This window comes from Meles meles, chromosome 6, assembly GCF_922984935.1.
Source record: "Meles meles chromosome 6, mMelMel3.1 paternal haplotype, whole genome shotgun sequence".
In the NCBI taxonomy this organism is placed as follows: Eukaryota; Metazoa; Chordata; class Mammalia; order Carnivora; family Mustelidae; genus Meles; species Meles meles.
In genome coordinates, this window is record NC_060071.1 from 138,273,210 (window position 1) to 138,296,790 (window position 23,581).

Below are 23,581 nucleotides of genomic sequence, written 5' to 3' on the forward strand. Positions count from 1 at the left end.
GTGGCTTATGAATTTGAGTTCTCTCTGGCTGCACTGGATGCCTTGCTCACCACATTGTCTTTTCTGCCCACTGCAATGGCTGGCCTAGCCGGTGCTCAGGGAGTGCCCGTTAAGGTCACGAACAATTATTGCAAGTCAGCTGGCTGTGGCTAAGATGTGGCCCGAGGCCATAGAACTGGACAAAGTCAACTTGTGTGTATGGGCATCTGTTCCATGGACTCATCTTCAACCTTCCCAGGGGTGCCCTATCTGAGAAACCAGGCATCATGGCCCAAACCACTCAAAACCTCAAGCTGGTGTTTTCTCTCTTGCTCCCACCCCAGTATTGTCTCTGAGAGATTGGAATAGAGAGCAACCTTGGCCAGTGTTCTTCTGAGACAGATCTTTGAGATGCTTCCAAGAATATTAGCTGGGGGATGGTGTGGGGGGGCGCACCTGGATGGCTCAGTCTGTCAAGTGTTTGCCTTCAGCTCAGGTTATGATCCCAGGGTCCTGGGATCGAGCCCTGCATTGGGCTCCCTGCTCATCAGAGAGCCTGCTTCTCCTTCTGCCTGCTTCTCTGCCTACTTGTACTGTCTCTCTCTGTCAAGTAAATGAATAAAATCTTTTAGAAAAAGGATATGAGCTGGATTTTCATCTAGGCTTGTTTCTTTCTGGGTCAGCGTCACAGTGCCACTTTGAGAGGGTTATTTGTCTAGAGCTGTGGGAGCTCCTAAGTTGGATGGCACCTGGTGAATCCTTGAAAGGCTCTGAGATCTTTCTTCCTCTGGTGCTTCCATGGGTTCCTTGCTTAGCATCCCCCATGCTCCCCACTGATGAGTCATTTCCATCCCCACTCTTACTCCCTCAGAGACAAGTGACCGCAATGTAACAGCAGTCTCAATACTTGGAAGGGAGGAAATGGGGACCTCTTGCTGGGATGTGGCTTTGCCAAGTGATGGTGGTACCATGTGGGGTCCTGGCCATCTGTGGATGGTACGAGGTTGGTGGGACTAACGCTAGCTGATGTCCCCTCTCTGTGCTATCCTTCTTCAGAAGCACATTTCCTTATGTGCGAGGAGCAGCACAATGTGCTATGTGGTTGGTTTGGTAGAGCTGGGAGCTCTGGAGCAGGGTGAGCCCCCAGCAGAGGCAAAGCTCTCAGTTCTTCTGTGACAGACTCAGTTATGGGCTTCGCCCTGGGTGCTCTGGGCAGATTCCTGCAAAATCTGGGAATATCACCCAAGTTTCTCTTCCCTGCCAAATAGAAGGTCAAGTGTCTTCATGTTCTATGGCTCCTAGCTGTCCTCTCAGTGTGGGCACTGACCCTAATCCTGCCATTTCTGCTTCTTGCAGGTCATCCAACATGCCTGCAGTTCACCCTGAACATGACCGAGGCTGTCAAGACCTACAAGTGGCAGTGCATAGAGTGCAAATCTTGCATCCTCTGCGGAACCTCGGAGAATGACGTGAGTTTGGGACTTCCCTTGCAGGAGGGAGCACTCCAAGGGGTGGAGAGGAGGGCAGGACTCTTGTCACTGGGCTCCTGGGGAAAATGTCAGTTGGAGCCTCCCACCCCCCTTGCCTCTAGGACCTTTGGGATCCTTGCACAACAGGGACCCTGGGTACTCTTTGTAACTGTGGAGAGAGGTGTGGGAGGTGATGGCCCGAGGGTGCCTCACTGGCCACTTGCCTTCCAGGGCTCGGTGAGAGGCAGTGTTGCCTGCTGCTTCTGCTTGGGATGTGCTCGACTGTTTACATCACATTCCAGAGTATGTTATTTCACTGGGTCTAAATGTTAGCTATAATAAATGCAGAATTAGGAAAAAAACCCCACTTTCTGTTATAGATGATTTCAGACTTATGCAAAAGAGTAGAAATAATAAAACTGATGTAGCCTCTCACCAGCTTCAGCTCTGGTCAATACATGTCCAACCTAGTTTTATAAATACTCCCACCTCCTCCCACATAATTCCAGTCATAATGTCACTTTACTTGTCAATATTCTATAGGTTTACCAAAAAGAGAGGGACTTACTTTTTAACAAAAATGATAAAAATGTTAATGCAACTAAAAAAACCCATAATTTCTTGATATAATCAAACATGCAGTTAACATCCTAATGGCTGCAATTGTTTTAAATGTTGTCTGGTCTTAAATATTTTTTATTATAGCTTTTTTATTTGAATTGGGATCCACATAAGGCCCTTACATTGTGACTAGTTGATATTTTCTTTTGGGAGGGGGGAAGGAGGGGCAGAGAGAGAATCTTAAGCTGGCTCCATGCCCAGTGCGGAGCCTGAGGCAGAGCTCCATCTCACAACTCTAAGCTCATGACCTGAGCCAAAATCGAGAGTCAGATGCCTAACTGACTGAGCCACCCAGGCGCTCCTATTTTTATTTTTATTTTTTAGATTTTATTTATTTATTTGAGAGAGAGAGAGAGCGAGCATGAGGTAGGGGGAAGATGAGAGGGAGAAACTGAGTGGGGAGCCCCATGTGGGGCTCAATCCTGGGACTCCAGGATCATGACCTGAGCCGAAGGCAGACGCTTAACCCACTGAGCCACCCAGGCACCCCTGGGCACCCCTATTTTTAAAGTTTCTTTTAATATGTAGGTTTTCCCTCCATTTTGCTCTTTCCGCCCCTTCAAATTTTTGTTGAAGAAATCAGTGGGGGGTGCTGGGGTGGCGCTGCTTTTTAGGTGTCTGCCTTCAGCTCAGATCCTGATCTCAGGGTCCTGAGATTGAGCCCTGAATCAGGCTCCTGACTCAAGTGGAGAGACTGCTTCTCCCTATCCCTTGGCTTCTCTCTCTTCTCTCTCTCTCTTAAATAAAAAATTAAAAAATTAAAATCTTAAAAGAAATCAGTTAATTTGTTCAATAGAGTTTCCTAGGACTGTGTTTTTACTGACTGAATCCCTGTAGTGGTGTTTGACACTTCCCTCTGTCTCTTACATTTCTTGTACACTGGTGTTTAGAACTAGAACCCTGATCAAATTCAGGCTCTTTCTCTCTCTCTGTCTCCAACACAATACAATACAATACAATACAATACAATACAATACAATACTATACTATACTATACTATAATATAATATATATTATATTATATATGGACCTTGATTTGATTGTATACACATGTAAAAATTAATACACATAAAGCTATATATATTTATATATATCAAGACTACTTCATAAGTAGTGGTGTATTTTTCTTTATCAGAAAGTATGTAGTGCCTGGTACATCTCTCTTTTGTGAAGGTAGCAGCTATCGATCTTCAACGAGACTGACTACTGCATTAGAGGTTGCAAAATAGTAATATTTTATGTCGCTAAGAAATTTTGTAATTTCTTCCTTTTTTTACCAGCTGGAGTAATTCTGCAAAGAGAAACTTTTCCAGCCTCCCATTTGGTTACTCTCAGGTTTAGATTATACAGAAAGATAGGAAAAAAATATATACACACACACACACACACACACACACACACACATATATATATATGTATATATATGAATATAGATTATATAGAAAAGATAGGAAAAGTGCTTGATTCTTTCCCTTTATTTATCAGTTTTCAAAATCATAAGGTAGTTTCAATACCTATTCATGAAAAAAAAACCACTCAAGAAAATAGGAATTGTGGGATACTTTCTTAATATGATAAACTTTTTATACATTAGAACTAAAGCCATTATTTTATTTGATGAGGAAATACTAGAGGTGTTTCCACTAAGATCAAGAATCAACGGGGCACCTGGGTGGCTCAGTGGGTTAAAGCCTCTGCCTTCGGCTCAGGTCATGATCCCAGGGTCCTGGGATCGAGCCCCACATCGGGCTCTCTGCTCAGCAGGGACCCTGCTTCTTCCCCTCTCTGCCTGCTTCTCTGCCTACTTGTGATCTCTGTCTGTCAAATGAATAAATTAAATCTTTAAAAAAAAAAGAATCGAGTAAGGATGCCCACTATTTTCATTATTATTTGTCATTATTATAGACATATTAGCTAATGTGATTAGAAAAGAGAAATCAACTAGGGGTATAGGAATACTAACAAAGTAGCAAAACTCTATTTCACAAACTATAATAGTATATCTGGGAAGCCCTAGAGAATCAGTGATAAAGCTAACTCAAACATTAAAGGTAGCAGGATATAGAATTATCATACAAAAATTGATAGCCTTCATGTGCACAAATAACCAGTTAGAGTTTACAGTAGTAGAGAAATCCCATTCATGATAGAAGCAAAAACAAATACTCAGAAATAAGCCTAACAATAATGTGTAAAACCTATATGAAGAAAAAAAATTTTGAAGAAAATTTTAAAGCACTGGAAAAAAACACAGAGGTAGACCTGAGCAAATGGAAAGACATTGTGTGATCTTGGATAGAGCGATTCAACATGATAAAGATGTCAGTTCTTCCTGAGTTAATTTACAAATTTCATTCAAACCCAATAAAAACAGTGAACATTTAGACAATTGATAGTAAAGCTCACATGGAAAAATAAACATGCAAGAATAGTCAAGAAAACACTGAAAACAACAAATTATGAGGGGAGACTAGCCCTCCCAGATATTAAAACATACTATAAAGCCTCTAATTAAAACAAGATAGACAAACAGACCAATGGAATAGAAAAGAACCCATAAATTGGCCCATCTACATATGCACCTTTAGTATTAGGATAAAGGTTGCCTCTAAAATTACATTTTCATGAGTGGTGCTAAGATAATAGGGTACCCATTTGGGAAAAGATAAAATTAGGCCCATATCTCACAAAATACAGAAGAATAGTCTCCAAATGAACTAGGGTATCTAAACGTAAAAAATAAAACCATATTAGTGTTAGAAGGAAACATGGGTGATTTCTTCTTTAAATATAAGGAAAGATCGGGGCACTTGGGTGGCGCAGTCAGTTAAATGTCCAACTCTTAGTTTCAGCTCAGGTCATGATTTCAGTTATGGGATCAAGTCCTGTGTCAGGCTCTGAACTCAGCGTGGAGTCTGCTTGAAATTCTCTCTCCCTTTCTCTCTGCCCCTCCTGTTCATGCATGGGCTTGCTCTCTCTCTCAAAATAAGTAAATAACTCTTTTAAAGTATATATAAGGAAGTATTTTCTGTGATTCAGAATTCAGAAGAAATAAAATATTGACAAATTTGGCCACATAAAATTTGCATAGTAAAAAACAGATAGAGTAAAAAGACAACTAGCAAACTGGGAGAAAATATTTATAGCATATACCACAGATAAAGAGCTAATATCCCTAATATATAAAGATCTCTTAAAATTTGAGGGACAAGGGATGGGAAACCTGATAGAAAATGGCAAAAAGAAATGAACGACAATTCACAAAAGATAAAAATAGCGCTTAAACATTTGGGAAAAAAATAGTTTGGGGACACCTGGGTGGCTCAGTGGGTTAAAGCCTCTGCCTTTGGCTCAGTCATGATCCCAGGGTCTTGGGATCGAGCCCACATCAGGCTTTCTGCTCAGAAGGGAGCCTGCTTCCCCCCTCTCTCTGCCTGCTTCTCTGCCTACTTGTGATCTCTCTCTGTCAAATAAATAAATAAAATCTTTAAAAAATAGTTTGAATACACTCATAATTAAAGATTTCAAACTAAGGCAAAAATGGGATACTACTTCTTATCCATAAAACTGGGAAAAATGTATGAGAATACATTCTGTTGATGGCTATGGGAAAACTGACATCTTCATACACTGTCAGTGGGAATACAAAGTGGTACCCGTCTTCTGTAGGGACATTTAGCAATACCTAACACAACTACTATGCCTTTACCTCTTGACTTAGCAATCTCATCTATTAGGAATCTACTATAAAGATATAACACTATGAAAATACATGTGCACTCGGGGCACCTGGGTGGCTCAGTGGGTTAAGCCTCTGCCTTCGGCTCAGGTCATGATCCCAGGGTTCTGGGATCGAGCCCCGCACTGGGCTCTCTGCTCAGCAGGGAGCCTGCTTCCACCTCTCTCTCTATCTGCCTCTCTGCCTACTTGTGATCTCTGCCTGTCAAATAAATAAATAAAATCTTTAAAAAAAAAAAAAAAAAAAAAGAAAATACATGTGCATAAAGTTATTCATGGGTACAACTGTTTATCATTATAAAATATTGGAAATGACCTAAATGTTATACAGAAGAATAGTTGAATAATGATGGCACAGTCACACATTGGAATACTTATAGCTATAAAAAAATGAGGCAGATTCCATACATTGAGATGGAATAATTTCCAGTGTATTTCCAAGTTTGCTGTTGTTAAATAAAGAAAGCTAAGTAAAGACAACATCTATATAGTATGCTGTCATTCTTGTAAGAAAAGTGTAAGAAAATATACATGTATCTGTAACTTGTGTTAAAGAAATACAGGAAGGATAAAGTAAAGGAACTAAAGAGACTGCTTACCTACCAGTGGGTGGGAATGGGGTAGTAAGAATGGGGAAACAGGTGGAGGATAGTAGGGATAAGGGGAGATGGCACTTCTCAGGGAATGCCTTTTTGTACAGCTCTGACGCTTAGGACCAACGTATTGTTGCACATATCCTATTACAGGTAAATACCAAAATCAGCTAGGATATGGGGGGGTGGGGACTGAACTGGGATATGAATAGTAGCAAATGAACCTAACTATAATGTAAATAGAGCCATATTGAGGGGTGGGGAAGGAAAGAAATAACTTTCGTAAATTTAGAAAGCAATATATGACCGTATTTTAAGACTAAAGGCAGAGATGACTATGTAAATATTAAACTTTAGTTAGTAAATGTGTTTCTTTTTTTTAAGATTTAATTTTTTTAAAATTTATTTGACAGACAGAGGGAGATTACAAGTAGACAGAGAGGCAGGCATAGAGAGAGGGGGAAGCTGGCTCCCTGCTGAGCAAAGAGCCTGATGCGGGACTCGATCCCAGGACCCTGAGATCATGACCTGAGCTGAGGCAGAGGATTAAACCACTGAGCCACTCAGTCTCCCCTAGTAAATGTGTTTCTTACAGGCATGTAAATTACAGGCATGTAAGTTAGTCATTCTGCAACTACTTTATATGTGTCCAGGTATGAACTAATAATGATACATTGTACTAATGAGAGCCAGGTTTCTCAATGTCAGAGAAAGAATAATAAAACATAGGGAAGGCTACACTGAATCCTATGGTGTTGGGTGGAATAGGGGGTATCAAGGAATGTTCTGATACAACATACTATGTGTATGTATGTATATATATATATATATATATATATATATATATATATATATATATACATATATGCATACATATAGATAGATACAGAAATAAATATAGATGTGTGCATGTGTCCTATGTATACATTTACTTCCTAATTCTATTGGCTGGGAAGTCCTAGAAGCAATGACAACCCAGAGGCAATGAGAATCCATGGTACCCAGATATTGGTTTCTAAATACCACTCTCCAACAGAAGGAACTAGGAACCCTTGGATAAATGGCTGATACTAGGGCTGGAAAATATAAGGGGAACTTGAATATCCTGTGGTACTAGAAAGTAGGGAAATGCTCAAAAATTGATAAGGCACATCTAAAGGACACAGGAACTGATTTTTGAAGGAACTCCTAATGGCAAGTCTAGGACAAGTTGAACAACAAAATAAATAATGATAGTGTGAATTGTAACTCAAAGAACAAAATTCATACTGATATTTACAAACCTTGAATAAATAAATAGGGAAGAGTTAAACTGTTCCTCAGAGCAGAATTATAATTAATAAATGTAGAGGGAAGAAGGAAATCACTGGTAGGCAAGCATCACCGTGCTGGTTGTTGTAAGCAAGAACTGGCTCACTAATACCAAAATAAGTGAGCAAAAGTATGGTCAGAAACAGAATATTTGCATAATATCAAAGTATCTCTCTCACCAGATTATTATTAATACATTACAAAGGGAAAAATTACAACATTATAGTGGAAAAACTGACAGACACTACTTTACACAAATCAGAGTAACATTGTTAGTAACAAGACATATTGGTATCAATGTGCCCCCATACGATACACTGAGAAGGGCACATCATCTCTTTTGTAGTATTCTTGCCAAAAGTGTATAACCTCAATCTCCTCATGAAAAAAGATCAGACAAACTCAAAGTGAGTGACATTCTACAAAATCACTGGCCTAGTTTCTTCAAAAGCATCAAGGTCGTGGAAGATAAAGAAACTGAGAAACTGTCAGAGATTCAAGGACACTAAGAAAACATGGCAACTAAATACAATGTAAGATCCTGTACTGGATACTGGGAAAAGGGGCAGAAGTGCGAAAATTGGTGAATTTCAAATGAGGATTGCAGCGTAGCCAATAGTATAATGTTAATATAATATCCTGGTTTTCATGATTGTACTATCATAACATAAAATGGTAACACTAAGGGAAGCTGAGTAAACTGTGTACAGAAACTGTACCATTTTGCAACGTTCTCTGAGACTAAAATTATATCAAGATAATAAATCAGAAAAATAATAGGATGTTTCCCTAGCATCTTCCAAAGGTGACAACCTTTTTTTTTCTTTTTTTAAAATTATTTATTTATTTATTTATTTTTTCAGCACAACAGTATTCATTGTTTTTGCACAACACCCAGTGCTCCATGCAATACGTGCCCTCCCTATTACCCACCACCTGGTTGCCCCAAACTCCCACCCCCGCCCCTTCAAAATCATCAGGTTGTTTTTCAGAGTCCATAGTCTCTTATGGTTTGCCTCCCCTTCCGATTTCCCTCAACTTCCTTCTCCTCTCCATCTCCCAACGTCCTCCATGTCCTTTGTTATGCTCCACAAATAAATGAAACCATGTGATACTTGACTCTCTCTGCTTGACCTATTTCACTCAGCATAATCACTTCCAGTCCCATCCATGTTGCTACAAAAGTTGGGTATTCATCCCTTTTTTTTTTTTGTAAACATATAATGTATTTTTATCCCCAGGGGTACAGGTCTGTGAATCACCAGGTTTACACACTTCACAGCCCTCACGATAGCACATACCCTCCCCAATGTCCATAACCCCCTCCCCCTCTCCCAACCCCACCTCCCCCCAGCAACCCCCAGTTTGTTTTGTGAGATTAAGAGTCATTTATGGTTTGTCTCCCTCCCAATCCCATCTTGTTTCATTTATTCTTCTCCTATCCCCCTAACCCCCCATGTTGCATCTCCACGTCCTCATATCAGGGAGATCATATGATAGTTGTCTTTCTCCCATTGACTTATTTCACTAAGCATGATACCCTCTAGTTCCATCCACGTCATCGCAAATGGCAAGATTTCATTTCTTTTGATGGCTGCATAGTATTCCATTGTATATATATACCACATCTTCTGTATCCATTCATCTGTTGATGGACATCTAGGTTCTTTCCATAGTTTGGCTATTGTATTGCTGCTATAAACATCCGGGTACACGTGCCCCTTCGGATCACTGCGTTTGTATCTTTAGGGTAAATACCCAGTAGTGCAATTGCTGGGTCATAGGGTAGTTCTATTTTCAACATTTTGAGGAACCTCCATGCTGTTTTCCGAGCGGTTGCACCAGCTTGCATTCCCACCAACAGTGTAGGAGGGTTCCCCTTTCTCCACATCCTTGCCAGCATCTGTCATTTCCTGACTTGTTAATTTTAGCCATTCTGACTGGTGTGAGGTGATATCTCATTGTGGTTTTGATTTGTATTTCCCTGATGCCGAGTGACGTGGAGCACTTTTTCATGTGTCTGTTGGCCATCTGGATGTCTTCTTTGCAGAAATGTCTATTCATATCCTCTGCCCATTTCTTGATTGGATTGTTTGTTCTTTGGGTGTTGAGTTTACTAAGTTCCTTATAGATTTTGGATACTAGCCCTTTATGTGATATGTCATTTGCAAATATCTTCTCCCATTCTGTCAGTTGTCTTTTGGTTTTGTTAACTGTTTCCTTTGCTGTGTAAAAGATTTTAATCTTGACGAAGTCCCAATAGTTCATTTTCCCCTTGCTTCCCTTGCCTTTGGCGATGTTTGTAGGAAGAAGTTGCTGTGGCTGAGGTCAAAGAGGCTTTTGCCTCTGTTCTCCTCAAGGATTTTGATGGATTCCTGTCTCACATTGAGGTCCTTCATCCATTTCGAGTCTATTTTCGTGTGTGGTGTAAGGAAATGGTCCCGTTTCATTTTTCTGCATGTGGCTGTCCAATTTTTCAAACACAATTTGTTGAAGAGACTGTCTTTTTTCCATTGGACATTCTTTCATGCTTTGTTGAAGATTAGTTGACCATAGAGTTGAGGGTCTATTTCTGGGCTCTCTATTCTGTTCCATTGATCTATGTGTCTGTATTTGTGCCAGTACCATGCTGTCTTGATGATGACAGCTTTGTAATAGAGCTTGAAGTCTGGAATTGTGATGCCACCAACGTTGGCTTTCTTTTTGAATATCCCTTTGGCTATTCGAGGTCTTTTCTGGTTCCATATAAATTTTAGGATTATTTCTTCCATTGCTTGGAAAAAAATGGATGGTATTTTGATAGGGATTGCATTAAATGTGTAGATTGCTTTAGGTGGCATAGACATTTTCACAATATTTATTCTTCCAATCCAGGAGCATGGAACATTTTTCCATTTCTTTGTGTCTTCCTCAATTTCTTTCATGAGTACTTTATAGTTTTCTGCATATAGATTCTTAGTCTCTTTGGTTAGGTGTATTCCTAGGTATCTTATAGTTTTGGGTACAATTGTAAATGGGATTGACTCCTTAATTTCTCTTTCTTCTGTCTTGTTGTTGGTGTACAGAAATGCAACTGATTTCTGTGCATTGATTTTATATCCTGACACTTTACTGAATTCCTGTACAAGTGCTAGCAGTTTTGGAGTGGAGTCTTTGGGTTTTCCACATATAGTATCATATCATCTGTGAAGAGTGATAGTTTGACTTCTTCTTTGCCAATTTGGATGCCTTTAATTTCTTTTTGTTGTCTGATTGCTGAGGCTTGGACTTCTAGTACTATGTTGAATAGCAGTGGTGATAATGGACATCCCTGCCATGTTCCTGACCTTAACGGAAAAGCTTTCAGTTTTTCTCCATTGAGAATGATATTTGCGGTGGGTTTTTCATAGATGGCTTTGATAATATTGAGGTATGTGCCCTCTATCCCTACACTTTGAAGAGTTTTGATCGGGAAGGGAAGCTGTACTTTGTCAAATGCTTTTTCAGCATCTATTGAGAGTATCATATGGTTCTTGTTCTTTCTTTTATTAATGTGTTCTATCACATGGATTGATTTGCGGATGTTGAACCAACCCTGCAACCCTGGAATAAATCCCACTTGGTCATGGTGAATAATCCTTTTAATGTACTGTTGAATCCTATTGGCTAGTATTTTGGTGAGAATTTTTGCATCTGTGTTCATCAAGGATATTGGTTTGTAGTTCTCTTTTTTGGTGGGATCCTTGTTTGGTTTTGGGATCAAGGTGATGCTGGCCTCATAAAATGACTTTGGAAGTTTTCCTTCCATTTCTATTTTTTGGAACAGTTTCAGGAGAATAGGAATTAGTTCTTCCTTAAATGTTTGATAGAATTCCCCTGGGAAGCCATCTGGCCCTGGGCTTTTGTTTGTTTGGAGATTTTTGATGATTGTTTCAATCTCCTTACTGGTCATGGGCCTGTTCAGGTTTTCGATTTCTTCCTGGTTCAGTTGTGGTAGTTTATATGTCTCTAGGAATGCATCCATTTCTTCCAGATTGTCAGATTTGTTGGCATAGAGATGCTCATAGTATGTTCTTATAATTGTCTGTATTTCTTTGGTGTTAGTTGTGACCTCTCCTCTTTCATTCATGATTTTATTGATTTGGGTCCTTTCTCTTTTCTTTTTGATGAGTCTGGCCAGGGGTTTATCAATCTTATTGATTCTTTCAAAGAACCAGCTCCTCGTTTCATTGATTTTTTCTATTTTTTTTTGGTTTCTATTTCATTGATTTCTGCTCTGATCTTTATGATTTCTCTTCTCCTGCTGGGTTTAGAGTTTCTTTCTTGTTCTTTCTCCAGCTCCTTTAGGTGTAGGGTTAGGTTGTGTACTTGAGACCTTTCTTGTTTCTTGAGAAAGGCTTGTACCGCTATATATTTTCCTCTCAGGACTGCCTTTGCTGTGTCCCACAGATTTTGAACCTTGTGTTTTCATTATCATTTGTTTCCATGATTTTTTTTCAGTTCTTCTTTAATTTCCTGGTTGACCCATTCATTCTTTAGAAGGATGCTGTTTAGTCTCCATGTATTTGGGTTCTTTCCAGCTTTCCTCTTGTGACTGAGTTCTAGCTTCAGAGCATTGTGGTCTGAAAATATGCAGGGAATGATCCTAATCTTTTGATACCGGTTGAGACCTGATTTGTGACCCAGGATGTGATCTATTCTGGAGAAGGTTCCATGTGCACTAGAGAAGAATGTGTATTCTGTTGCTTTGGGATGAAATGTTCTGAATATATCTGTGATGTCCATCTGGTCCAGTGTGTCCTTTAAGGCCTTTATTTTCTTGTTGATCTTTTGCTTGGATGATCTGTCCATTTCAGTGAGGGGAGTGTTAAAGTCCCCTACGATTATTGTATTATTATTGATGTGTTTCTTGGATTTTGTTATTAATTGGTTTATATAGTTGGCTGCTCCCACGTTAGGGGCATAGATATTTAAAATTGTTAGATCTTCTTGTTGGAGAGACCCTTTGAGTAGGATATAGTGTCCTTCCTCATCTCTTATTATAGTCTTTGGCTTAAAATCTAATTGATCTGATATAAGGATTGCCGCCCCAGCTTTCTTCTGATGCCCATTAGCATGGTAAATTGTTTTCCACTCCCTCACTTTAAATCTGGAGGTGTCTTCGCGTCTAAAATGAGTTTCTTGTAGGCAACATACTGATGGGTTTTGTTTTTTTAATCCATTCTGATACCCTGTGTCTTTTGATTGGGGCATTTAGCCCATTAACATTCAGGGTAACTATTGAGAGATATGAATTTAGTGCCATTATTAGCCTGTAAGGTGACTGTTACTGTATATTGTCTCTGTATCTTTCTGATCTACTACTTTTAGGCTCTCTCTTTGCTTAGAGGACCCCTTTCAATATTTCCTGTAGAGCTGGTTTGGTGTTTGCAAATTCTTTCAGTTTTTGTTTGTCCTGGAAGCTTTTTATCTCTCCTTCTATTTTCAATGATAGCCTAGCTGGATAGAGTATTCTTGGCTGCATGTTTTTCTCGTTTAGTGCTCTGAATATATCATGCCAGCTCTTTCTGGCCTGCCAGGTCTCTGTGGATAAGTCTGCTGCCAATCTAATATTTTTACCATTGTATGTTACAGACTTCTTTTCCCAGGCTGCTTTCAGGATTTTCTCTTTGTCACTAAGACTTGTAAATTTTACTATTAGGTGATGGGGTGTGGACCTATTCTTGTTGGCTTTGAGGGGGGTTCTCTGCATCTCCTGGATTTTGATGCTTGTTCCCTTTGCCATATTAGGAAAATTCTCACCAATAATTCTCTCCAATAGACCTTCTGCTCCCCTCTCTCTTTCTTCTTCTTCTGGAATCCCAATTATTCTAATGTTGTTTCGTCTTATGGTGTCACTTATCTCTCGAATTCTCCCCTCGTGGTCCAGTAGCTGTTTGTCCCTCTTTCGCTCGGCTTCTTTATTATCTGTCATGTGGTCTTCTATATCATTAATTCTTTCTTCTGCCTCATTTATCCTAGCAGTGAGAGCCTCCATTTTTGATTGCACCTCATTAATAGCTTTTTTGATTTCCACTTGGTTAGATTTTAGTTCTTTAATTTCTCCAGAAAGGGCTTTAATATCTCCAGAGAGGGTTTCTCTAATATCTTCCATGCCTTTTTCGAGCCCAGCTAGAACGTTCAGAATCATCATTCTGAACTCTTGATCTGACATATTACCAATGTCTGTGTTGATTAGGTCCCTAGCCTTCGGTACTGTCTCTTGTTCTTTTGTTTGTGGTGATTTTTTCTGCCTTGTCATTTTGTCCAGATAAGAGGATATGAAGGATCAAATAAAATACTAAAAGGGTGTCAAAGACCCCAGAAAAATGCGCTGTAACCAAATCAGAAGTGACCCCAAATTGTGGGGGGGAGAAAGGGGAGAAAAAGAGGTTCAGAAAAAAAAGAAAATAATTTAAAAAATAAAACAAATAAAGAAAAAATATAAAAAAGAAAAAAATATATATATTTAGATAAACTAGTCAAAAAACGTTAAAAAAGAAAAGGGTAAAAGTTTTAAAAAATTTAGCAGAAGAAAAAAGAAAGAAAAAAATTTGAAAACAAAATTGAATTAACCACAAGACTAAAGAATCATGGGGAGAAAGCCATGAAATCCGTGCTTTGCTTTCTCCTCCTCTGGAATTCCGCTGCTGTCTTAGGAATTGAATTGGTTTCCTTGATAGATGAACTTCGTCCTGGCTGGATATTTTGTTGATCTTCTGGGGGAGGGGCCTGTTGTAGTGACTCTCAAGTGTCTTTGCCTGAGGCGGAATTGCACCGCCCTTACCGGGGCCGGACTAAGTAATCTGCTTGGGTTGGCTTTTGGGAGCTTCTGTTCCCTGAACGCTTTCCGTAGAGTTCCGGAGGACGGGAATGAAAATGTCGGCCTCCCAGTCTCCGGCCCGGAGGAGCGGAGAGCCTGGGGCCCCACTCCTCAATGTGCCCGCAGAGGACAGCACCCAATCACTCCCGTATCCCCAGCCTCCAGCCGCGCTCCGAGCTCACCCAGCCCGTGACCAGTTCAAGGTAACCCCGAGCTGAGAGTTCAGTCCTCGGCTCTGACTCTGTAGCCAGCTTCTCTGTTCTAACACCTGCGAGCTCTGCGACACTCCGACACCCCCGATCCTTCTGTGACCCTGCAGGACCTGGGGCCACGCTGACCCTGTGTGGGCTTCACCCCGGTTTAGCCTCTGGAGCAATGCCCCTCAGTGGCACAGACTTTTTTTTTTTTTTAAAGATTTATTTATTTGGCAGATAGAGATTACAAGTAGGCAGAGAGGCAGGCAGAGAGAGAGAGAGGAGGAAGCAGGCTCCCAGCCAAGCAGAGAGCCCGATGCGGAGCTCGATCCCAGGACCCTGGGATCATGACCTGAGCTGAAGGCAGAGGCTGTAACCCGCTGAGTCACCCAGGCGCCCTGGAACAGACTTTTAAAAGTCCTGATTTTGTGCTCCGTTGCTCCGCCACTTGCCGGGAGCCGGCCCCTCCCCCGCGGTCTATCTTCCCGTCGATTTAGATTCACTTCTCCGCCAGTCCTACCTTTCAGAAAGTGGTTGATTTTCTGTTTCTAGAATTGCTGTTCTTCTTCTCTTCAATCTCCCGTTGGATTTGTAGGTGTTTGCAATGTTTAGATAGGCTATCGAGCTGATCTCCTGCTACCTGATGTAGTCTCAGCCTGCTACTTCTCCACCATCTTGACTCCTCCCTCAGGGGACAATCTTTTTTAAAAAATAGTATCTTTAGGAACTCAAGGATTTAAATATATTTGATTGATTTCAATCCATTACAGTAAAAATTGTCTTATATTTGGGCAGTGAGAATGCAATCAAGTTTGATCTTTAGTCCTTTTGACATAACCCTAATAGTATTTGCTTTCTAATATGTGAAAATATTTGCACATTTCGTGCCCTGGACCTGGAACCAGCCATTTCTTCAAAGACTCCTGGTTCCTTTTAGTGGCCAATGATCTTTAGAGAACATAATAGGAGTGCTAGGGGTGCTAATTTTTTACTGCTTTTGTCATTGTTTTGGGGCATTTTAAATGGACAAACTAGATGATATGTTTTATTTGTTTTAAAGATAAAATGCTGAATTTGTATCGATACTTGAATTTGTACTGATACTTCTAATTCATACCCAGAACTAACGGTAGGGTTTTTACTTAATCGATCTTACATCTGTATTTTCTTTCAAGTATGTCAAAACTCTTCTTAGTTACAACATAATCACTCATTTGATACATACAGGTCTCAGAATATTAATTCCACTATTACCACTAACAATATGACTTCTGGAAATACATACATACTCACACACACACACAGTTTTGTTCTTAAGTTATATTTGACTCAGGATGTATAGTCAAAATACTTGTTTTAAAGTCACTTGGAATCGTTACTTTCTATGTGGTTATGCCATCAACGAATACATAGTTAGATACACTTGTTTCATTTTTCTTTTTTTTAAGGGACAATAGCAGTGTGAATTTTGTTTTATGACTATGAAAAATATTTACTGGTTCCAGAGTCAAGTCTCTTAAATAAGCAGGATATTCAAAGAAATCTAGCTTCTGTTCCTACTCTTTCACACTATTCCCTCACTCTGTTCATAGGTGACCATTAAAAAAAATTATGGTTTATCTTTTCCTTCTATTTAAATATAACATATTGCATGTATATGTGTATGACTCCATAAGAGTTCATGTGTATGAATCAAAAAAAGAACGCATTTTCTTTTTTTAACTTAATTTCATAGCAACTTTATTAAATGAGGTTAGCTATCTAATTACTGCAATTCACAGAAATAGTGTCCTCATTTTATTTTATTTTTTTTCACTTTTTAAAAATTTCTTTTCAGTGTGACAGTATTCATTGTTTTGCACCACACCCAGTGCTCCATGCAATATGTGCTCTCCCTATTACCCACCACCTGGTTCCCCAACCTCCCACCCCCTGCCCCTTCAAAACCCTCAGGTTGTTTTTCAGAGTCCATAGTCTCTCATGGAAGAATGCATTTTCTTATACAATAGTAGCAGACACCCCTGTTTTCCACACCTTGCTTTTTCAGTGGATGTCCCAGATTCTCACTCCACCACAATGTATAGACATAATCTTTCTTCCTACAGCAGCATAGTTCTTCATTAGCTTATTCAACTAGTCTCTTACTGATAGACATTTGGGTTGGTTATGGTCTTTGGCTTTACAAATAGTATCAATACAGAGAGTTTTCATTGACTTGGCAGAGCTGTAGGGGAGGAATCAAGGGGTGAGGCTGCCAGGGCAGTAGGGTTCCTCTTACATAGTCAGAGATTTACCCTGCACAGACCAGTAGGGGGTTCCCCTTCTACTGGAACTGTAGCCATTCTGCTGGAACTGGTTCTTGGGGACTTGGGAGTTAGGAGGCACTTAAATTATATTTTTCATTGAGGTTAGCATGAACTGGCTGATATGGGTGGTTTTGACAGGCAGTTATCGTAAAAAGTACACGAGAAAGAAGAGAATGTGGTGCTAGACAACAATCAGCCCATGAAAAATGTATTTAAATCCACAGATGCCTGGTTTCCCTTTGGGGAAATCTGATCCAGGGTATTCTACCTTCTCATATTTCTTGTATCAGCACTATATCAGGAGTTATGTGTCTTTAAGACTTTAGTAATACTCTTTCTGACAAGTCTTTCCCTATTTTTAGTTCCCATCCTAACTTATTCCTCCTTGAATTATTCCTAAATTATACTGTAATATAGCTTACATCAGCACCAAGACAATGGTATAAATTTTTTTGGAGAAAACCACACTGTCCTGGTTTTCATCCTACCTCTCGGAGCGTGTGTCTTAGTCTCTTTTTTCTGTGCCTGTCCCTCAAGGTTGGTGTTCTCAGGATCTGTATTTTGGCCTTTATCTCAGTGATGTTTTTTGAGTCCTTGATTTTTCAGAAGTTTCAATGAAAGCTATGGACTTACTCTTTTCTCAGAAAAATGTACATTTGTACCTATACAGGAAGTTGTGCATATGATTTCAAGAAGGTCATGGACATCCCTCCATGAGCTCAAGTTCAAGGACATCTGTGACATACTCTGGGCTTCCTTTCTTAGGACCTCCATTATCATCTAATCACCAGTGATTCCCAAGTCCGTATTTCATGGTCAAGCATCTTTCCTGATGTCCAGCTGCCTCCAGGGCATCTCCATTGCATGATCTGTGAATGTGCATAACATGTCTCTAGCTTAGGTTGCCTTCTGGCTTCCATGGATCTACTCTTCTGCTCACGTCTCAATGGATAGCTGTATCATCTGGCTTGCTGGCCAAGCACAACCTAGGAGACATTCTTGATTTCTTTGCCATCATCTAATCAATAACTTTCAAATGGGAACAAGACCCTTGTCTTTCCCCAAGCCACAATCCTAACTCAGGCCACCATCACCTCTTACCTGAATGGTTGTAGTAGCATTCTAAGTGGTTTTCCAGCCTCTAGAACCAACCTTCCTCCGCCCAGGTATCTATTCTTACACAGCAGCTGGGGAGATCTTTCTAAATTACATGTGTGACCAGTCACTCCTCTGTTGCTAACTCTTCAGAAGCTTCCCATTGCCTTGTTGAAAGGTGCTAGTGTGATAAAAAAAAGTCTTTCATGATATCTCCTGCCTTATTGCTTGCTTGCCGGGGTTTCCAACTTCAATATCTACTTTTTCCAGGATCATTGTTCTGAGGGGAGCCAAGGTGAGATTTGATGCAAAACTTAGTTTTGCAAACATCTTATAAGCCATTCCAGCAGGTCCAAAGAATAGAACGGAACTGAACCTCGATAATGGGGAGCAGATCACAAACACGTAGCTACTGTGTGCAAGTTCTGAAGGAGATGTGGAGATGAGTTAAGACAAGGTTCTGCCCCAAAGGCCTTACGATCCATAAAGGAGTAGGCGAAGGAGGCATATTCCAAAAGAACTATTCAAGAAAACCTTCGTGTGTAGACGTCTACCACATGCCAGGCTTTGTGCCATGAAGAAAAACGCAATTAAATGTCATAAGAAAGAGGGAGGACTATGGGGATGCAAGAGGGGTGAGAGAACTTCCATTTGAGCAGATTAGGGACATCCCTGTAGGATGGAGGAGCTGGAAGACTTGAAGGGTGGGTAGGAAATGGTCTAGAAGAGCAGGGGTCAGGGACTGGGAGAGTATCTAGCCCAGGGAATTGGGGCAGTGAAGGTGCAGACTGCATCCTTTGAAGTTAAACACCATGCTGGGGGGTCCTGTTCTCACCTGGGCTCCAGCCTCCAGCCCCTGAGGAGGCTCTGGGGATCTGAAAGGTGGCGTCTCATTGCGTGCATTCCTCTATGTTCGCGTAATGAAACCCTGATAAGGTTCTGAGGTGTCATGAATGTTACCATCAAGGATGGCCATTGCCTTTTTCACAGATGGAAAGGGTGAAGTTAAGAATTCAGCTAAAATGTGCAAACATTTGAAGTATTTTCTGTGTGCTAGACAATCCTTATGGGGAACGTAGAACGGAACAGATGTGGTTTTCCTCTTTTATGGAAACAGAGTTATTGGCTACAGGAGTTCAGAAGAATAAGGAATCTCTTTAAACTCGAATGTTAGGTGGTAGTCAAGGCAGGCTTCTTGGAGGAGGCATGATTTGAGCAGAACCCTAAAGTGGGAGTATGGTTGGCATAGTTGGGGAGGCAGGGGGATTTCCAGGTATGGGCAAAGCACCAAGCATATTCAGGGAGCAGTGAAGACCCCAAATGGGGCCTGGAAGGGGGCATTCAGGGAGATGGGTCTGCACGGACCAGGCTGGAGGTATATTCACTCTCTCTCTCCTCCCCTCTACCTACTCTGTCTTCCACCAGGACCAGCTCCTCTTCTGTGATGACTGTGACCGTGGCTATCACATGTACTGTTTAAATCCCCCTGTGGCTGAGCCCCCAGAAGGTAATGATGATGAGGTCAACACTAGCAACAACAGCTACTCCTACCACTTAGGGAGCCCTCACTGTGGTGCGGGCCTTGTGCTAAGGCCTTTCCGTGCCTTGTCTCATTCAATCATCACAGTCCTGTGAGGCATGTAGGACCGCTACCATTTGACAGACGAGGAAACGGAGGCACGGTTCCACCCCCTGGAACTCCAGCTTGGGGCTGAGGAAATGTTCCTGGACCTGTGGCTGCAGTGGTGGGGGAGGGGGGTGGCTGTGAGCTTCTAGGGGAACCGGCCCAGGCCTGCTGCTGCAGCTGCTGGAGACACCCCGTCCGGGAAGGAGGGTCTTTACAACGGCTCAGCTGATGGCCTCCGAGCACCTAAGTGTTTTCTGAGCAGCCCTTCCCCTCTGCCGAGTTACGGTCTCTAGCCCACATTGGGGACCGGGCTTCGGGTCTCTGAACTGGGAAAGTGGAAAGAGCAACGGGGCTTGCAGGAGTCAGGGCCAAGGGGCTGGGCCTCAGGGCAGGAGAGGGGCCTCCAGTGACCAGGGCCTGTCGTCTCTTGTAGGAAGCTGGAGCTGCCACCTGTGCTGGGAACTGCTCAAAGAGAAAGCCTCAGCCTTTGGCTGCCAAGCCTAGGGCCCCAGGTCCCAGACCGTGACCTGCTGCTGGAGAGGCGCACGCGGAGCCCACTTCAAACCGGATCCAGCCCCCACTCCCAAATATCCAGAGAGACCACCTGTAAGGAAGCCCCGTGGTCACAGAGGGCTTGCACGGGCGGCACCGAGAGGGTGAGGTGTCTGCTTACCTCCTGCACACAGGCTCCGGCTTTTCCGCCAGCCCCTCCTCGTTTCCGACCGGAGGATGTCGCCCTTTTGAAGAACATCCCAGCCCCGGCCCTGTGGGACCCCCTCACGTTGCCCCCGGCCCTGCAGCCCTCTCACGGGTTCCCATTTTCAGGAAGCTGTTTTGTGACCACGGATCGGTCACTCACGTGTCGTCTGGTGTTTTCTATCTATTGTGTTCCAAGAAATCCTCACACAGCCTCCCGCCTCCTGCTTCGGCTCTTTATCCTGAACTCGGCAAAGGAACAAAAGGCTGTGGAGAAGTTGTTATTTATTACAAGCCTCCCTGGAAACTTCCAGACTAGGAGTCGGGAGGCCATCTTGATGATGGAAATCCCTCTTTGTTCCTGGGTCTCTGTGAAGAAGAAAAGAGGTTTTCTGCTCTCCCCCCACCCCTCTCCATCCCCACCCAGATAACCTTGTGATGTCTACACCCAGGGTGGTCCCTTGACCGGGCTGGAGAGGGAAGCAGAAGTGCTGAGGGGTGGGTGGAAATGTTGGGAAGAAAATTCAGAGGCCCTGCCACAGCCCGTCCGTATTTGTTATCCATCCGGGGGGGCTTTGCGGTTCCTTGACCTTCGGAGCTGGGGTGTCCTTGAGGTGAGATAAGGCACAGCCTGTGGCCAGGGAAGATGCTAGGGCCCTGCCTCCTCCCCCCCACCCCCCACGCCAGCCTAGGTCTGGAGCTTTCCCCGGCGGGACTCAAGGACCAGGAAAGTGGGTGAAGGCGGCCCAGTCCAGAATCCGAATGTTGGCACAAAGGACGCAGCTTTGCGAAACCCGTCAGTATTGATGTGACACCACAAAGTCCTTTCCCCAAGTAATTTCTTCCTCCTACACGGTGTGCACTCACCACTGTCTGCCGACTGTCGCCCGACTGCCCCTGTCACCCGACTCTGGGGATTTGAGGATGGGGTCGAGATGATTGTCACCTCAACAAATAACCGGGGTGGGGGGTTCTTTATGATCACGGCGGCCATGACGCACACTCCTCAGCGGGAGGGCTGCTCTTGCCCCCTAAGCTCCCCAGTACGTGCTGGACTCCTGTTTGTTTGTTTTAAATGTTTTGAGAAGAAAGAGGTGGGAGGCTGAGCTTCTGAGAAGCCTGTGTTGGAAGTCAGCCCCGAGGGCGAGGGCCGGAGCGGCTCGGCTGTCTTTGAATCTCGGGGGCGGTGGCCACGGCAGCAGCACACAGTAACTGACACGTTTCTGGAAAAATCATTTGCCCAAAGGGCAGGTCTCGGTGAGCGGGACCCTCGCGCATGCTCGGCTTCCTTGAAATCAGCTCCATCTCCGTGGCCCGGCTGCTCCCAACAAAGGCCGAGGTTATTTTTAGTCCTCCAGCTCCCGAGGAAGCCCCTGGAGACTCGGAGGCTCGTTGGGCCACTTCTGCCCTGCTGTGGGGTTCGCGCCACGACTTGGCAAGGGCCTCCCTCCTGGGCTCACTGCTCTCGGCCAGTGGCCTCAGGGCAGCCTGGCGTGGAGCCAGCGGGGCTGGTCTCGCCCAGGCCCTTGCAGAGTGACCCGTGGGGTCACTCTCCTGTAGGGGCCTGTGGCCTGCGAGTGAGCTGCGTGCATACATAACAGGCTGTTTGAAGGGCCCTGTCCAGATGGGATTTTCATCCTGTCCTATGATACGTCCTTCCCCCTGCTGGCTGGGGAGGCTGTTTTGGATTCTGGAGGGGCAGGGAGGTTTGGGGGAGCTGCCATGCCGTCTTGTCATCTGTTCCCCAGAAGTGTCACATCAGAGGAGTGGATGTCCTCTCCCGACTGCTCGGGCTCTCTGTCTTCCCACAAAACCCAAAGTGCGGTGTCCTCAAAGGCTGATTGTTGGTTTTGAAAATCACTTTGACTTAATTTTAGAGAAAAAGTCACCAGAATGTTCCCAAAGGCCACAATGGCTTAAAGGTTAAAAAAGGAAGCCTGAAACCCCAAACTGGGGCCCTCCTACTTGACAAACCCTCTTTGGAGGGTGTACCCATGCGTTCCATGAGGGGGGATTGAGTCTTGCAAGGGAGGGTGCTGTAACCCACAGTGGGGGCAGGGAGGGGAGCTCAGGGCCCTAGAATGGATGTTAAGAGGGTCCAGAGTTCCCTTCCCGGTTGCATTCCCTGTGGGATTGGTGCAGCCTCTTCCTCTTTGAGGTCTCAGTTTCCCCATCTGGAAAGTGGGGATAGCAAGGGCAGCTTATGGGATGACACTTTCAGGGTACAGCAAGCAGACAAAATCTCTAGAGTCGCATTTATCACTTTCTCTATTGAGACCAAGAAAATGATGGTAAACTTTAGACTGGTCTTTCTCTGACCCCCAGAGAACGAGCTAGAATCATGGGGTGCACGTGGATGATCAGGGTTTTGGTTTTGCCTTTGCTATTCAGTAACAAAGTGACCTCGAGTAAGTCACTTAGCGTCTCTGAACCTCAGTTTGCCCCATCTATGAAATAGAGATAATAACCCTTGCCCTGTCTGTCCCACAGTGACACTGAGAGACTGAAAAACCTTAATGTTATATAAACAACCACTGGAAAGCAGGGCTTTCCAGGGAGGGATCCCTAATGATTTCTATGTCCCCTTCTTGTGTGAATTAGCCAAGGTTATCTAACCTTGAAAAGATAACCTTGAACCTATAACCAGAATCTCCCTTTTGACCCAAATGGGTTCATGTTTAAGGGGCTGGGCTGCCTGTGGTCAGAGCCAGTAGGCCAAAGCTGCGTGACAAGGACCCGTGCATGGGTTTGCTGTTGGTGGGAGGTGAGGGATTTACCCTGGGGTTGGGGATTTCAGAATGAAGTTACTTGGGGGTACTCCCTTTTACAAGATCATCACCGCCTAGACTGGGGAGCCAACTTCTGGAGAGGGCTGTGATTCAGTTCAGTGTGACATTCACTTAGAAACTTTAGTGTAAAGCCCAGCTCTGCTACATTTCCAGCTGGTTGACCTTGGACAAATTCTGGGACTCATTTTCCATGTCTGTGAGGCAGGGAGATGTGGCCTGTCCAGCCGGGTTGTCCCAGGGATGAGCACTAGGGCTGGTGAAGGTCTGGCCCTGGGGCCTGTCCTGATGGAGGCCCCCACACTTGGGTGTCTCTTGTCACTGG

The 23,581-nt window shown here is 43.1% G+C and overlaps 1 protein-coding gene across 3 annotated transcripts in view; it reads left to right on the forward strand.

Annotated features, from left to right (window-relative positions):
• Positions 1-22,503, forward strand: part of DPF3 (double PHD fingers 3) — a 268,632-nt gene extending 246,129 nt beyond the window's left edge. For all 3 annotated transcript variants that reach the window (XM_046009580.1, XM_046009583.1, XM_046009581.1), the window contains 3 exons: positions 1,336-1,448; positions 19,573-19,654; positions 20,208-22,503. In XM_046009580.1, coding sequence (XP_045865536.1) covers positions 1,336-1,448; positions 19,573-19,654; positions 20,208-20,278 — 266 coding nt within the window. In that variant the 3' untranslated portion in view covers positions 20,279-22,503. The remainder of the gene's footprint in view (positions 1-1,335; positions 1,449-19,572; positions 19,655-20,207) is intronic.
• The last annotated feature ends 1,078 nt before the right edge of the window (positions 22,504-23,581 follow it).